Source organism: Egretta garzetta, unplaced genomic scaffold, assembly GCF_000687185.1.
Source record: "Egretta garzetta isolate BGI_Z169 unplaced genomic scaffold, ASM68718v1 scaffold628, whole genome shotgun sequence".
NCBI classification, from domain to species: Eukaryota; Metazoa; Chordata; class Aves; order Pelecaniformes; family Ardeidae; genus Egretta; species Egretta garzetta.
Genome location: NW_009260535.1, coordinates 55,502 through 71,303, shown reverse-complemented (window position 1 = coordinate 71,303; position 15,802 = coordinate 55,502). Strand labels below are relative to the sequence as shown.

Sequence of the window (15,802 nt, the reverse complement as noted above, 5' to 3'; positions counted from 1 at the left end):
GCTGAGCTAGCTGGGACTTTTTTTTATAAAAAAGTCTCCATCAACTCTAAGTTCACGAAAGAATTTCTCCGGGTCCTTAATTAAGAATCTTGGACTTTAAAGTCCATTTGACCTTAGAGAGCTGTTGCAGCACAGCTGTGTGAGATCCTGACTAAGGAGGCTTTCTGGAAAAGATTTTCTATTCTTTTTCACTTAAGGAATTTTATCCATTTTTTTTTTTTTTTGATTCATTTTATTAACTGGGGCAGCAGCAGCAAACAGTCTCTATCCTGGATCTAAAAATATTTTTAAAAAAATCTCTGCTCTGAAGCACCCATTTCTGATGGATATATTGCCAGCTATCACTTTGACATTTGGAAAACTTAGCAATGGCCAAGATAAGTCTGAATAGGCAGTGCGATTTGGATAGGGAAAAGGGAATAATAAGTGATTATGGCAGTGGAGAGGAAGCTGGATTCCTTAGGCAGTCTGACACCTGAAATGCTGCAGCAAATTGCTTTGTGTTTTATTACCGGGGAATTTTATACTGGTGGTGTGGTTTGGTTTTTTTTTCTTTTTTTTTAATCACAGCTATAATCCATTGAATTACATTTTTATCTTTGTCTCTTGCAAAATTATTTTCTTTTTTTTTGGGGGGGGGGGGAATGTAAACTGCTTGTTTCTTTTCACTTTGTTCATGGGAATTGAAAGATCTTATTCCCATTTACACTAAAGATTTACAACATCGCTGCAACAGATTGACAGATTATCTGCAGTATAACTTGTACAGTCCCGGTAAGTAGATTGTGTGTCTGAGCCCTGCAGTTCTTGTAAATTCCTTTTGTGGCGTAAAGGGATCTCATTACCTCAACTTTAAAGCGCCAGTAAATCGTTCAAAGGTGTAAAAGAGCTTTATAGTTTGTCAACACTACAAACAAGCTGTGTGTTCGTAGCCTGAGTTGATTAATTTGTGGTAGATAGGAGTGAAGACGAGATGCAGCAGGATCTTGGCCCTGTGTAGTTAGAGGAGAAGGGTTCAAAGTCTGCTGTCCCATACCACAGGACGAATATGGTTTCAAACATTTAAATAGCTTTTGGGAGAAAGATCAGCAGTCCCATGGCAGGCTTAGGGTTGGACCCAGTCCTCCTAAAACCCATTTAAGGAGTCTAGTTTCTACCAACACTCCCGTGCCTAATCCAGACTCTCCAGCTCTGTCTAACACTGGACGTGCCTCACACTGGTTGCTGTCAGGCTTGGTTAGGAGGTTCCTGGGTGTCTAAAGTTAGGTGACAACATGTACTCCAAAAAGTCTTGTTTTTCAGGGCAGGGGTATGTATTTTCCATCTAAGCAACGTGTCATCTAATCACCAAAATTCTTAGATCTGGAGCATCCCATAGGTTTAACACAGAATTCATGTAAGTAACCAGAAATGTGTGAGAGGCAAGAGTTCCTTTCAGAGCAAACTGGTGATTAGGGAAATCATTAGGCAGCGAGTTCTGTGGTTTCAAATGCCTTCTGGCGGGCACTGGAGTAAGAACACGAACATGTTGTCTGTGGGTGCAGATTGCAAGATGATAAATCAGCCACAGAAGATTGACTGTGCTGAATATACTCCAGGGAAGGACTGTTGTGTCTTGAAGCAGCATGTTCTGGAAACAAAGAAAGTAAGTTGAAAGATTATGGCTGATAACTCTGAAAATGCTGGAAAAACCACCACCACCACTGGACAGCCTTATGAAGGAAGCTGAGAAGCTTATGAGAAGACTTAAAGGTTACCACCAGATTTATGTGTTGCACATGTGCAAGAAGCTGGTGATCACAAGCGCTTAGAAGAGATGAGCACAAGTTTTGTTCAAATACAGGCTGACCCCAAGACAGCCTGTGGGTTGGAAAGAAAATTGGAGAAAAGGAGGGGAAGCAGAGTTGGAAATTGAGAAATTCATGGGGAGAAACTTGAAGGTGACTGAACATCAGTCTTGGAATGCAGCATCCAAATTGCAGCTTGGCTGGAAGAAAGAAGAGGTATCAGTGGCCTTGGCTGATGTTGAAGAGGAGAAGCCAGGAGTCTATAAGGAAATTCCTCCAGAAGGAAAACAGTAGACAGAAAAAATACAGATGGAGGGAATCATAGAATAGAATCATAGAATCATAGAATGTTTTGGGTTGGAAGGGATACCTAGAGGTCATCTAGTCCAACCCCCCTGCAGTGAGCAGGGACACCGCTAACTAGATCAGGTTAGATTTGGAAGAAGGCATACCATGAAGCGGGACCTATGCAGTAGAACCTGACAGGAAGACCTGGAAGCATGACAAGCAGGTATTTAAAAGTCGGGTAGACGAGGTGCTCAGGGACATGGTTTAGTGGTGGAATGGCAGTGATAGGTTAATGGTTGGACTTGATGATCTTAAAGGTCTTTTCCAACCTAAATGATTCTACGATTCTATGATTCCATGATTCTGAAGAGACATGGAGGCTGAATCTGTGGATAGAAGAATGAAGAGCTTGGGCTGAAAAATCACGCTGCCTAAGGTTTCCTGCTCAATCCACAAGCCTTCACAAATCAACTGGAGAACCAGTTGATCAGTCATTTTTCTCTGCCCATGCTCCATAGATTCCTGAAGCTATGGGAAGAGGAGATGTAGTAGTCTGGGAGGTGTGGCATCAGACTGAGACACAGAAAAGAGAAAGGGAACAGCTTTGAAGGAATGACAGGAGAAAGGAGAAGGCTGTCAGATTTATGCATTGACTGGAATCATATTCTGGGAGAGACTGGGACAGATGAAGGACAGGAGCTGTAAGAGGCTGAAGAGAAAGCAGTGGATCAACAGGAAAAGAAGTGTGCAGTCAATTGTTGTTGGAGACTAAAAAAAGGCTGGAATTTAATGGGGCACTCTCGGTTCAACACAGAGTTGTTGTCTGGAAAGTTATCCCCTGGAGAGTGGGAGATAAATAACACAAAGTAACTTCATTATCAACATCTCATGGCATGCTGGCAGAGAGCTGGGGGTGACTTAGGGGGCTCTGAACTCCTCTTTGGTTTTGATCTGATTCTCGGACCAGAGCAAACTAGTCGCTTTTCAGTTTATCTCTTTGAACTGGCTCAGTTTCCCCTTTTTGTAAAATGGCACAAGGCGTTCATGTAGATGCAATTTAGTCACCTGCTTCTGGACCTAATATCTGAAGAGTGAGTAGTAGCTGAAAATGCTAACAGGGGTCTAAGTGTTGGTTTTTAGGTGTGTTAGATTATTCCTAGCTGGAATGGGAGGCTTCCTTTTTGAGCAACTGGGCTGGCTCAGAGGAAACTCTCTTCCCAGCTTTATCCCAGATACTTGTCTAACGCCCAAGAAAGCCAGTTAGCCCTTCTGCATCTCCTCCGCACCTTCCTTTGTGTACAATGAGATTAATACCTTTGTCTTGTGGAGGCCTCACCCATGTTTGCCTGGAGTCAAGCACCCAACCTTAAGGCTCCTCAGGTGAATGAGTGCTGTGGCAAGACTTTTCTATATCCAGTGGAGAGAATCCCATTAGGTCTGGCCCTAGCTATCTGCATGTTTGGAGTATGTAGCATGGTGGGCCTTACTTTAATACGAATAATAGATGACAAACTATGCACTTCCTTTGGTGATCAGTGTCAATCCAAGTTTCTCTTCTGGTGGAAGCTGGAAGACATTTTAAGGCAGTGGGCAGGAGGTGGGGTTTTTTCAGAAATGTATAAGGAATGGGTAAAATGAACACTTCAACACTTCATAACTGTCTGGTCTGACAAACAGAGACTTTAAAAGAGTTGTTTTTTCTGAAGCAAAATTTCCCACTGGGATGAGGACTGGGACCTGAAGCAGCCTTTTTGTCCCTCTCTCGCTCCCTTTCTGCTCTGCAGTGCTGAGAGGCTGGCAGAAAAGCTGGACATGTGCTTAGGGTTATAAATGAGAGGAGGGAATCGGTGATCAGGGGAGCACAGGTCTGTGCATCCCTTCAGACCTGAGGAAACTTGTAGCTTTGTGGGGGCAGCCAGCAGTCAGGGCCAAGGCTCCTTGGACACTGAAGTGCTTCTGAGTCACTTTGGGGCAATCATAGGATCATAGAATCATAGAATCGCTTTGGTTGGAAAAGACCTTTAAGATCATCGAGTCCAACCGTTAACCTAACCCTGCCATCCCACCACTAAACCATGTCCCTAAGCACCTCATCTGTCCTTCTTTTAAATACCTCCAAGGATGGGGACTCTACCACCTCCCTGGGCAGCCCATTCCAGAGCCTGACAACCCAATCCCCTAGCCTGAATTAGGAGACAACTCTCCTGTGCCTGTAGTGAGACAGAGAAGCTCCTCCAGAAGGTGATTCAGAGTGTGTAGGCTCTCCAGGAGCCTATTTTTCCCATTGACTATAGGACTATAGGACTCCTAATTAACGAGCTTACAGCTGCCTCTCCCTACCCCATAGTCATTTTTTTCAAACCCCTCTATTTCAGTGTTTCCAGCTGTAGCAGATTCTGCTTTCAAAGCTGGGTGATCAGAGATAGCTATCCACCATCCAGTTTAAATTTTCAGCAGCCATTGAGGCACCCAATGTACACCTGGAAGAGGAAATACTATCCATGCCTTTTGTAATCATAGGATTGTAAGTAATGACCTAATTTATCTAAACCTACAATGCTCAGTACAATCCACACTTTGCCTACTTTAGACAGACTTTCTTGTAACCTTGGAGATAAATACGTCCTGAGATACCTTGCTGAGTTTGCTGAGTTCTGATGTGATTCTGAGACATTTCTGTAAAGGTCAAATTCTCATCTCTGGGTGAACCACTGAAGACCAGGTGAAATCAGCTAATGAAGTCATATAGCATCCTACACAGATTTATAAAATATTTTGTGGTAGGGGCTGTAAGAAACTAAATTTATACTATTTTTTATTATTCTCTACTTGACATAGAAAGGAGAGTGGCATTGTACACATCAGAATCACCTTGCTCTTAATAATGACGCCAGGCCTGTACAGGACTGCACGTTCACATCATGCTTCCAATAGGAAGCATAAATTAAGGTCCTGGTGCCAAGATGTTCCTTATGCTATGATTTGTGATTAATTCACTTTGGAATTTGCTTTCAAGTCACTTGCATTTCTGGGTTGCTATTTCACAACGCGGTTCTTCTCTGCTCAGTATTTAAAGGTGCTTCTGTCAAGTCATTTAGTAAAATGTTCAATTCTTGCTTTCCCTGCAATAACATTTCGAATCTAAAGGCTCTGTCCTGTCCCTTTAACATGAAGGCACTTATGCTTTAGATCTCAAGATGTGTCTTTTTTCCAATCTGAGCTTAGTTAATTATTAAAAATGGGTTCAATAATTAAGGAGTTATACAGATTCATCTATTTTTCAGCACTTTTGAGTGTTTCTGCTTGCAGTACTTTTGGGGGGAAGAAATAATTTAAATATACTGCAGCTGTTGGTCTTTCAAACCTTCTACTCTCAAACAAGTCATTTATTTACCTGTTGCATAGTCCAGTCCAAATCAATTAAGGTTATTTTATGAACCCTGTATGTTTCATCTGAAATAGGGTTTATTTTCAAGGGGAAACAAGAAACGGGGCTCTGAGCCTCCGAAGAGTGGTACTGCAGAGGCAGGGGTCTTTGTTCCAGGGGACCCCCTTCAGGTATTCATGATCTTTATAGAGAGCCCACTGGTTCTTTGGAGGAGAGAAGCTGGAGAAGACCTCTGGGAAACAAACATTATCTCCCAGCTGGAGATGATTCCCTCCTGAGTTGTTCATTGGTTGTTCCCCATTTAGAAGCTGGGCGTAGGAATGCCTCTGAAAAGTGGTGTACCCTACCCAGCCAGCCTACCCTTGGTAGATGAGCAGAGGCCTGGAAACTTCTTCAAGAAGCAGGAGCAATTTGATTTGGCTGCCCAGTTACCCAAGCATTAATGTAAAGGACCATTTCAGACAGCCTGTGGTATCCAAGGTACCTATGTGGGTCTGGAAGATAGGACATGAGATTTACGTCAGACCAATGCCTTTCTGGAACAGCAGCTAGAGGCCAATCATACATCTAAAATGACATGTTTAAGCACCTGAAACCCAGCCACAGTCTCCAAACTAAGCCAACTGCAGACACCGCTGGTGATAGTGATGAAGGGGTTTGGTGGGTTTTGTGCTCTTTTTCAAGCTATCTTTGTTCAAACCTATTGCATACTGAAGTTGGAGAGCATGGGGGTTTCACGTTTTCCTATAATCGGAGCTATGTTAGATATAGGTCACAATGTTATACTCACTTTCAAAAAAATGTCCAATTTTAGGGTTACCAGCTGTAAATTTGTTTTAGAAAGGGAAATGGGAGATTTTAAATAGCAATGTATCACTACTGCTTGAGGAACAGTGTAATACATTTCTATGTGCATTTGTGACGGGCTCCCATCAAAACCATAGGGCTAGGAATATGTTATAGTTAAAGCAAAGAACCCTCAGTTATGGTCTCTCCTTGTTAAATTGACCAGAAAAGTATCACTGGCCAAATCCTGTGTGCCACTCCTGCTGCTTAGGGTAGAAGAGAATCTGATCTGCAGGTAGTGGTGTATGTGGGAATATAAATAGGAAGCAAGGAGAGAGGAATCTGCTAGACTTTTTTTTTCTCCTAACAAAAATACACTAAGACTTCTGGAAATTGGAAGTAGTCCTTATATGTGAGTACACACACACACACACACACAAACACACACACCTCAAATCATCAGGAAAAAGGAAAAACAAACTGGAGAATGGAAGACAGAGAGCAAGGTGGGGAGAGCACAGTAAGAAGTCAAGAAGAAAAAGGAAAAAAAAAGGGGGGGGGGAAATTTTTGGATACCTTGAGTATTCATCTTTGAGAAGAAGAAAAAAAAATTGAGAAGATTTTCCTTAAAAATTTTTATTTCAGAGCTTGGAAGTGGAAAAAAGCCTGAAATGAGCCTTTTTCATTGGAGCATATTTTGAATGCAGAACAGTGGTTTGCACCTCTTAATGACAAGAGTTGTTGCCCAGCAGTGTTCTTATAATGGCTACTGTAGTATGCGTGTGACAGATGTACACAACGGGAGGTAGTTGTGTGTCTGGCCACAGATGCACTCAAACACACACACTGACACATGCACACAAATCAGTACTATAAACAAAACGTCCAGAGCTGGAGAAAAATTGTATGCTGCTCAACATGCAGATGGGTGCTGTCAGTCGTTTGCTTTTATGCGAGTCCTAAAAATTCACGAGGTTCACTCAATGAAAGAAGGTAAATGAATAAAGATGATGAGACCGCTGTTAGTAAAAGAATGCACATAGGCTGGTATCAAGAGGGTTTTTCTGAGCTGGCTAAAGCAGTGTTGAGGATAAGGTCTCACAGGGAAAATCTTTGATGGTTGTGCTCATGAATGGTGCAAGGTGGGCTTTAGGTATGTCTACATTAGAAAACAGTGTGGCCCAATAGAAGCAGATCTGTAGAGCAAATTATGTAGGTGCTGAGGATGCAGGGTCCACACTGTATGTGGTTTTGGGCCTACTATAAAGTTAGTCTAGTCTGGTTCCATTAGCAGCTAAAGTATAGTATATGTCCTACTGGATTACAGTCTCTGCATTAGTTTCATCTGAAGGAAATCCATTTGGTGCACTCCAAAACAGTTCCATGAACTGAAGTACATGAAGGGAAGGATGTCTGGGAGATTTGCTTAGCTGTAAGTTGGGAAAGTTCAATTCCAATTTAAGAAAAAAGAAAAGATGATAAGCCAGAAGTATCTCAGCTAGGTTTAGGTGCCCATCAACTCATTGACACACAGAGCAGGTGCTCAAATACACTTCAAGGTGACAGAGTATAAAGACTTGATTGTTCCTTCTCTCTTTCTGCGGTGAATTAATTGACTTGGAGGTGCCACTCCTTATTGTTGTCTACATCAAGGAAAGAACTGGGACACTAGGGTATAAGCAACGAGAAAGTGAAATGGGAAATGGAGGGAGAGAAACTTGCTTAAAATAATTTGAAAATGATTTATTGGGTGCAACCTCTACCCTCAGTGATTTCTGGTGTTATTACTTTTCTACAGTACAACCAGGGAGGACAGTAACTTGCTGTGGGCTAAAGGTAAATTATGATCTATAGCAAAGGAGGGAAGGAAAAATATACTAAAGGTGGGTGTGTGAAGCACATGCTCTCCCCTGATGGTGTTCAGTGTGTTGGATCTCACTGGATCAATCTGTTCCAAGTCTTTCTAGGGAAAAAGAAATCATAGAATCATAGAATGTTTTGGTTTGGAAGGGAGCCCTAGAGGTCACCCAGTCCAACCCCCCTGCAGGAGCAGGGACACCGCTAACTAGATCAGGTTGCTCACAGCCCCGTCCAACCTGACCTTGAATGCTTCCAGGGATGGGGCCTCCACCCCCTCTCTGGGCAACCCATCCCAGTGTTTCACCACCCTCATTGTTTGTGGCCCTCCTCTGGCCCCGCTCCAACACTTCCATGTCCTCCTTGTGCTGAGGGCTCCAGAGCTGGACGCAGTACTCTAGGTGAGGTCTCGCCAGAGCAGAGTAGAGGGGCAGAATCACCTCCCTCGACCTGCTGGCCACGCTTCTCCCGATGCAGCCAAGAATTAAAGCAAACATCATGAAGCAAAGAAGGGAGGGTGAAATGGCAAGAGGTTTCATTTCTGGGGCTTGTTGCATGCTACATTGTTGGTATCTGTCCACTGAAAAGGAGGAGGAGATTTGGGAATCTGCAGTTGCAACCTTGCTACTGCCTTCCAGTGGTGGCCTAAGGTTGCTCATGCAGGGAGCACATCTTGAAGTTCTGCTGACCTGTGTATTCACACTGCTGCAACCCATCCCCATCCATAGGTTGAAAAGTTGCAAATATGTTTTCAGATGTAGCCAGACTAAGGCCTCACCAAGAATATGTTTCAGCAGTGTTTTCTGAAATTCAAGTTTTCTAGAAAAAAATCCCCAAAGTTACAACATTTAAAATAGTGTATGATGATATTTTTGCTTTCAGATAAAAAAGGTTGAAGCAAATTCTTTTAATATGAAACTTTTAAGCCCCTTAACCCAAGATTTCAAAAAAATGACCCCTCGTTTTGGATCCCCCAATGGAGACAGTTTCGAGATGACCTTGTGTTTCTAGCTAAGCAATCTGTAGTCACTCTTAAAAGTTTTCCAAACTGTTGATATTTGTCTTTCCTTATATCACTGAGATGTTACTAACAGAAGCATGTGGTTTTGTGAATGCAAATTATTTGTGGGGCTAGATTAGTGAATCATTTTGGACACTTGACTTGGGAATCTGATAAATCAGAGTGGCTTTTGCACTCAGGGAAGGATGATGATCCCTGCAGAAAGTGCTTTTCTCCATCGGTTATAAAGGATGCTTAACAAGAGGGTGTTTCTCACATAAGGAAGTCAGTTTGGGGGAATGGAACTGAACCTCATCTCCCACTGCCTGTCGAGCAAACTTCTTTGCAACATGTTTTTTTTTAGCTTTTTTTGACCAATAAAGACAAAAGATATGGAATGAAGATGTTTGGAAAGCACTGAATTTCTGATTGAAGCAGATGTACACAAATCTTTTGGGGCATTAATCCCGTCAAAGAAAGGAATGACTGTGGGATGATGGAAGTGAGGAAGAGTTTCCTAAGCACTCTAAGCACTCTGCTCCTGGGGTTTTTTTAATGTTGATTGACTTGCTGCTTAATTTTTATTTTTTCTTTTCAGGTTGGATGCCCAAAGTAGCTTTCACACACTTGAAATCATCAGCTCATGCTAATGACACACGACTGCTGCTCCAGGAACCTGTTGACTGGCACCCCGGTGATGAAATCATGGTGGGAAGGACAGGCGTTGGAGAAGTGCAACAGCAAGAAGAAATGGTTGTTATTGAGTCTGTGAACAACACGGAGCTGTACCTTAGATCACCACTCAGGTACCCTTTCGAGGGCCAAGGGGATTTCTATAGCAGAGAGATAAACCAGGGGAAAAATTTGGTCAAGGTGAGGATTTGCAGTTTCCTGAGGGACACAATAACTATATAAATCCCTTTAACAAAGGTGGACAGGGATATTTTAGTTCCTTGCTCCCCCTAAAGCAAGTGGACGTTAAATCTTGAATGTCTCTTGCTATGTTTAAATTCTGTATCATAACCATGAACTCAGAAAACCTTTGAAGCAGAAAACACTGATGGCCAGTACAGTCCAGTGGTCTCATCACAGAGTTGACAAAGAATTTTCCTGCACAGTTTATTTCTTGTGAAAGTGCTTTTTTTTTTTTTTTTTCACAAGAAGTGTCTGACTTCTGTAAAAAAAAAAAATCCTCCATTCTAGGCTGATTTACTTCGGCTGATTAACAACACACACAAAGTGAATTGCTTCAGTTTGGAAACACTGCTCCTGTGTTTTCAGGGAATGGTAGTTTCACTGCCTTGTGCTCTCTTCGTCCTCTGTGTGTGGAGGTCTTGGACAGACTATACTTCTTATCATCATAACCTGGAGCCTCGGTGTTGAAACATCTTATCTGTTTGGGAGGCAACGCAACTCAGATATATTTCATATAATCATAGAATCATAGAATGGTTTAGGTTGGAAAAGCCCTTTAAGATCATCAAGCCCAACCGTTCCCCTAACCCTGCCATCCCATCACTAAATCCTGGCCCTAAACACCTCGTCTGCCTGGCTTTTAAATCCCTCCAGGGATTGGGACTTCACCACTTCCCTGGGCAGCCCCTTCCAGTGCTTGACAACCCTTTTGGGGAAGAAATTTTTCCTAATGTCCAACCTAAACCTCCCCTGGCGCAACTTGAGGCCATTTCCTCTCATCCTATTGCCCGTTACCTGGGAGACCAACACCCACCTCCCTACAGCCTCCTCTCAGGCAGTTGTAGAGGGCGATCAGGTCTCCCCTCAGTCTCCTCTTCTCCAAACTAAACAACCCCAGTTCCCTCAGCCGCTCCTCATAAGACTTGTGCTCCAGACCCCTCACCAGCTTTGTTGCTCTCCTCTGGACATGTTCCAGCATTATGTGGCACTTAAGGAAGAAAGTACTGATGGTTTTTACCAAAATATGACATAATCTAAGGAAAACTTGTGAGACTGAGAGGCAAAAAGATGAAAACAAGGAAAAATATATCTAGCCTGTATATGCAGACACATTGACTATGCCACTGTCCGTGGTGAGACAGGACTGAAACCAGCTCTGAATTTGGGCAGCTGGAGTCATAAGTTTAGGGTAAACATAATTCTTGCCATCTGGCAGGTGCAGATTCTTTTGCACCTTTTTTGTGTCTCTCCCTAGGTACTCCCACAACGTTGGAGAGGGATGGGTGAACGGCCAAAGCCTGCCTTTGAGTGCTGTGGTGGCACTGATTAGCAGAAGGGTGGTTGTTCAAGGAAATGTCACGATGGAGAGGATGTCACACCTCAGAGAGTGTGCAAAAGCAGGTGTTACAAGAGGTGAGGAGGTCTTTTCTCACAGAAATGTGCTGAGGAGGAAAATTGCTCCATTAACATCACATTGTAGCATCACTGTGTATTAGAAACCTCTCCTAATATGACAACTTTGAGACATACCAGTGCCAGGAAAGCGGGTTTATCTTTCCAAACATCGTTTGACATTGAAGTGTGAAGCCTCTGGAGTCAAACTGCATTTCATTGTAATATCTCAGATGTATTATTTTCACACTGTTGTTTCAAGCCATCCTGGGAAAGACCCTTTAGTTTTGCCTGAGCCTAAGGGTATAGAAAAGAAGGTATCTTCTGAAAACATGTTTCAGTGTACATAATATATTAAATTTTTAATTGTGTTTACTATTTAATCACTTTAAGAAGAAGGAAAAACAAAACAGCCCAATGCTGTTTGTACTCTTTAGTGTAAAATATTGAGACGTTGTTTAGTGTTTAGGGATACCAAGAAAAAAAGACAGGTGATTGTTTCTCGTAGCATATCGTAACACTGGTGAAACAATGTTAGGTATCCCAATTCTCCTTTGTTTTTACACCTGTTAAACACCATGAAGTTTGACAGGTGGCTTCTGATTTACACCAGCTGATGAGGAAGCAGAATCAGACACGGTGATTATAATTTGAGGAGAGTTAGGTTATCTGGCAACCCAGTTGTAAGGTTTCCTTTAAAAATAAAATGCCTTGGGCTTTCAGACTGTGACACAAGACTTCATTTGATATCCAGCAGCCAACTGCTTATATTACTCATAGATTTATGGTCCATTTTCTGTGGAACTCATAAATATAGCCTCTGAAATGTGCTAACCATTTGAGGTTTTTATTTGAGTTAAAGGATAGGAGGATTTCTCAGAGGAGTCACCAGAAGATGAGTGGGCAGTGGTTTTTGTGATTAATTTGCCTTCTTTAAAAGAAAAATGAGCATTACTGAGCATAAGCAAGCAGTGCTGGAATTTGAAAACCCCTCTGCACCTTCACTGAACAAGCCCAAGTTGCACACTTATATCCTGAATCCCCTTGTACCAAAATATTCCAACCATAGATCCATGGAAAGATGCATTTCAGGAATGTCGATTCCTTCCCCAGCCCTATGTTTTACCTTCTTTCTCTTCAGACTGTGGGTAGTAACAGTTCCTCACCCATCTGCAGGGACAGTGGGGAGAGAGAGCAAGAGTGTTAAGAAATTTCAAAATGTCCTCATTTCAGTTTAGTTCAGTACATCCATGCCCAATCCCCTTTTCAAAAGCTTCACCCAAGGTAAATCAATGTCAAATCCACCTTCCCCATGCATAAGACTATTTGAAATTGAACACAAGGAACTTTCCAAGGCATAAAACTACTACAGCTTCCTGCTGGTTTTAATATATGTTCCTCTAAAAATGTCCAGACTCTTAGGGAAGTGTATGAGAGTATATTGAGGGAGTATCAAATATGCTTGCCTGCGGGTATTTGTCTTCGGGCCCATGTTTAAGATCACCACTGGAGATGGAGTCTCACTGAGTCCATGTGGTGGGTCTCACGGTGTTGCTTGGGGCACCCTGCACATCCCATGGTCACCATGGAGAAGTAACACTGACAGATCCCACTGGGTTGTATTCTAGGTGGCTCCAGGTGTCTGTACAAGCTAAGCGAGAGACAGCTGGGGTCTCGGGACCTGGGGGCCATCATGGTTGTGGAGGCCTTCCAGGGAGAGGTGAGTCGGCTCCAGGTGGAGGGGGTCCAGTTCCGCCATGTGGGCCAAGCGTTTCGGCAGGACTGCAGTGCCCTGACTGTCACTGGCAATGCGCGGATGTCAGGTGAGACGGCTTCACTAGAGGTGGGCCCAAATGATCTCAAATGTCCACCTTTTTCTTCCCAAAGCTGGGGCAGGTGTGCCAGCTCAGCTCTCAGGTCGTTTGACAGATCGGTAAATGCAAGGAAACCTCACTTCTAGTCAGCCCGAGTGAAACTAGATGGAGCGCTTTAAGTTGCTTTAGATCTTTTGCATCACTGGACAGTTTCTTCCTGAAATGATATTTCATTTTTATGCCACGCATCTGAGTGGGCATGGCACTTCTAGCTCTGGAAATGAATGCACTAATATACTGTGAGGGAGCCCAGAGGTGGCTCAGGGCTGTGCACAGGCCAAAATGTAATTCTGTCACCTGAAGGTTAAGGAACATACTAAGTTTGTTTGATTTTGTCACTGATAAGTGCAAAATTCCTCTCTGTGGAAGTGTTAATGAGGGCTCTGATGACTGGTGGTGGTAGTAGCAAGTTAGGTGGGCTCAAATAATGTTTTAAGGGTACTGGATGGGATTTTCCCCTCCAGCTAACCCACACATGACTTTCCTATGCCGTCTTCATCACTGAGTGAGGATCAGCTTTCTGGTGGCAGAAGGCAGCACTGGCTGTGATCCTGGAGTACAGTGGGCAGGTCATCATGCCTGGCTAGACAAGGTGTACAAGATACCTGCCCTATCCTCACCACCCTTCTGAAACATTCCTCCTCTCCTTCAGTCCTGCTTCAATCATCCAGCTGCCTAAGCTCACAACATACCTCACTCTTGGCATCTTACCCTAGCCTTTCACTGGATCTCTTCCTCCTTTTCACAATAGTGGACCACCTCTGTTAACCCATTTCATAGAATCACAGAATTATTAAGGTTGGAAAAGACCTCCAAGTTCATCAAGTCCATCCATCAATCCAACACCATCATGCCTACTAAACCATCTTCTGAAGTGCCATGTCTACACATTTTTTGAACACCTCCAGGGATGGTGACTCCACCACCTCTCTGGAAGCCTGTTCCAATGCTTGACCACTCTTTCAGTAAAGAAATTTTTCCTAATATCCAATTGAAACCTCCCCTCACACAACTTGAGGCCATTTCCTCTCGTCTTATTCCTAGTTACTTGGGAGAAGAGACCAACACCCACCTCACTACAACCTCCTTTCAGGCAGTTGTAGAGAACAATAAGGTCTTCCCTCAGCCACCTCTTCTCCAGGCTGAACACCCCCAGGTCCCTCAGCCACTCCCCATAAGACTTGTGCTCCAGACCCTTCACCAGCTTCATTGCCCTTCTCTGGACACGTTCCAGAGTGTTTCTGGAGCATGAAAATGCTGTGTGTTTCTGCACTCAGGGCTCCTTTTCCCTACTGTGCAATGCCCACCAGTTGGCAAAGATCTGCCAGGGGAGTAAGGGTGGGCAGCTGCAACTGAGCAGTCTCATGGGAGCCAAAAGGATTAACTGCACAGCACCAAAGGATGAGGAGCTAATATAGACTTCTCCCAACCTTCGAGACCCAGTGTGCTTTTTGCTCACAGGACTAATTTCTTTCCAGACTCTTACATACGTGGCTGTTGTATTTTGGACTCCTTCGGCCAAGGACTCCGTCTGACCGGGATCTCAAACCTTAATGTGGACAGCAATGTTTTCTATAACATTTCAGGCCATGGGCTTCTACTAGGTAAGTGAAGCAGGAACATTTCTATCCTACATGTAACAGTAACACATAGCGATTATCATTTGCATGAAAATGCCTTTGGAGGAAAGAATGGCAGATCCTTAACTGCATCGTGAGAACTTTAATCACATCTTAGACATTTTTCTGGTATCAGTGAATCTGGAATAAAACTCCCAAGATGCCACATGCAACTCCTAACAGCTGTTTCCTTTTGACCATACACTCTACATTTCACCAGGTCAGTCCTCACTTGATCTGGATCCCTTTTTTTATCAGTGTACAAGTGGAAGGAGATTTTTTTAGGGAATTGATTTATCTGTCTTTGGAGAAGTGCCATTATGCAATATTTAAGACCCCAGTTCAGCGAGGCATTTAAGAGCATACTTACCTTTAACTTCAGTCATTTGACATCGAAGATAATGGAGTGAAAGCATATGTTAAAAGTTAAGCAGAGGATTTAGCACTTAAATAAATTGGAGCTTGGAGCAACAAAAATGTTAAACAACAAAATATTTCTCCTAACTAACCATCAGGAGACTGACTTGCAACATCTTCTGCTGGGATCTCATGTTGCCTGAATACCTAAAGATATAGCTCGATTTTTTGTTTTCCATCAGAGATGGGGAAAAAATGACCAATTTTAAGATAAACAGAGGGGGAAAAAGAAGCCTTCAGCCCTGATCCTGCAGTTCCACACACACAGCGAGTCCCTATGCTGGGTCCTGTATATAAACATAATGAGTAGTGATAGATTACGATTTGAGACCTATAAAAGGAGAGCGATTGTATACGTCTTGCAAACAAAAGAGAGCTGGCTCAGAGAGATGCAACGACTCGCCCAAGGGGATGCACAGAGCCCTTGTGGCCATGAGGAAGCGGACCAAGATCTCCATCCTGCCAGCACGCCTTGGCTC

The 15,802-nt window shown here is 43.2% G+C and overlaps 1 protein-coding gene across 1 annotated transcript in view; it reads left to right on the top strand.

Annotated features, from left to right (window-relative positions):
- Positions 1-15,802, top strand: part of PKHD1 (PKHD1 ciliary IPT domain containing fibrocystin/polyductin) — a gene marked incomplete at its 3' end in the record, with an annotated part of 174,009 nt that overhangs the window by 110,478 nt on the left and 47,729 nt on the right. Inside the window, exons 37-40 of the mRNA XM_009644601.1 lie at positions 9,705-9,912; positions 11,277-11,434; positions 13,042-13,236; positions 14,766-14,891. Of these exons, the coding sequence (XP_009642896.1) occupies positions 9,705-9,912; positions 11,277-11,434; positions 13,042-13,236; positions 14,766-14,891 (687 nt within the window). The remainder of the gene's footprint in view (positions 1-9,704; positions 9,913-11,276; positions 11,435-13,041; positions 13,237-14,765; positions 14,892-15,802) is intronic.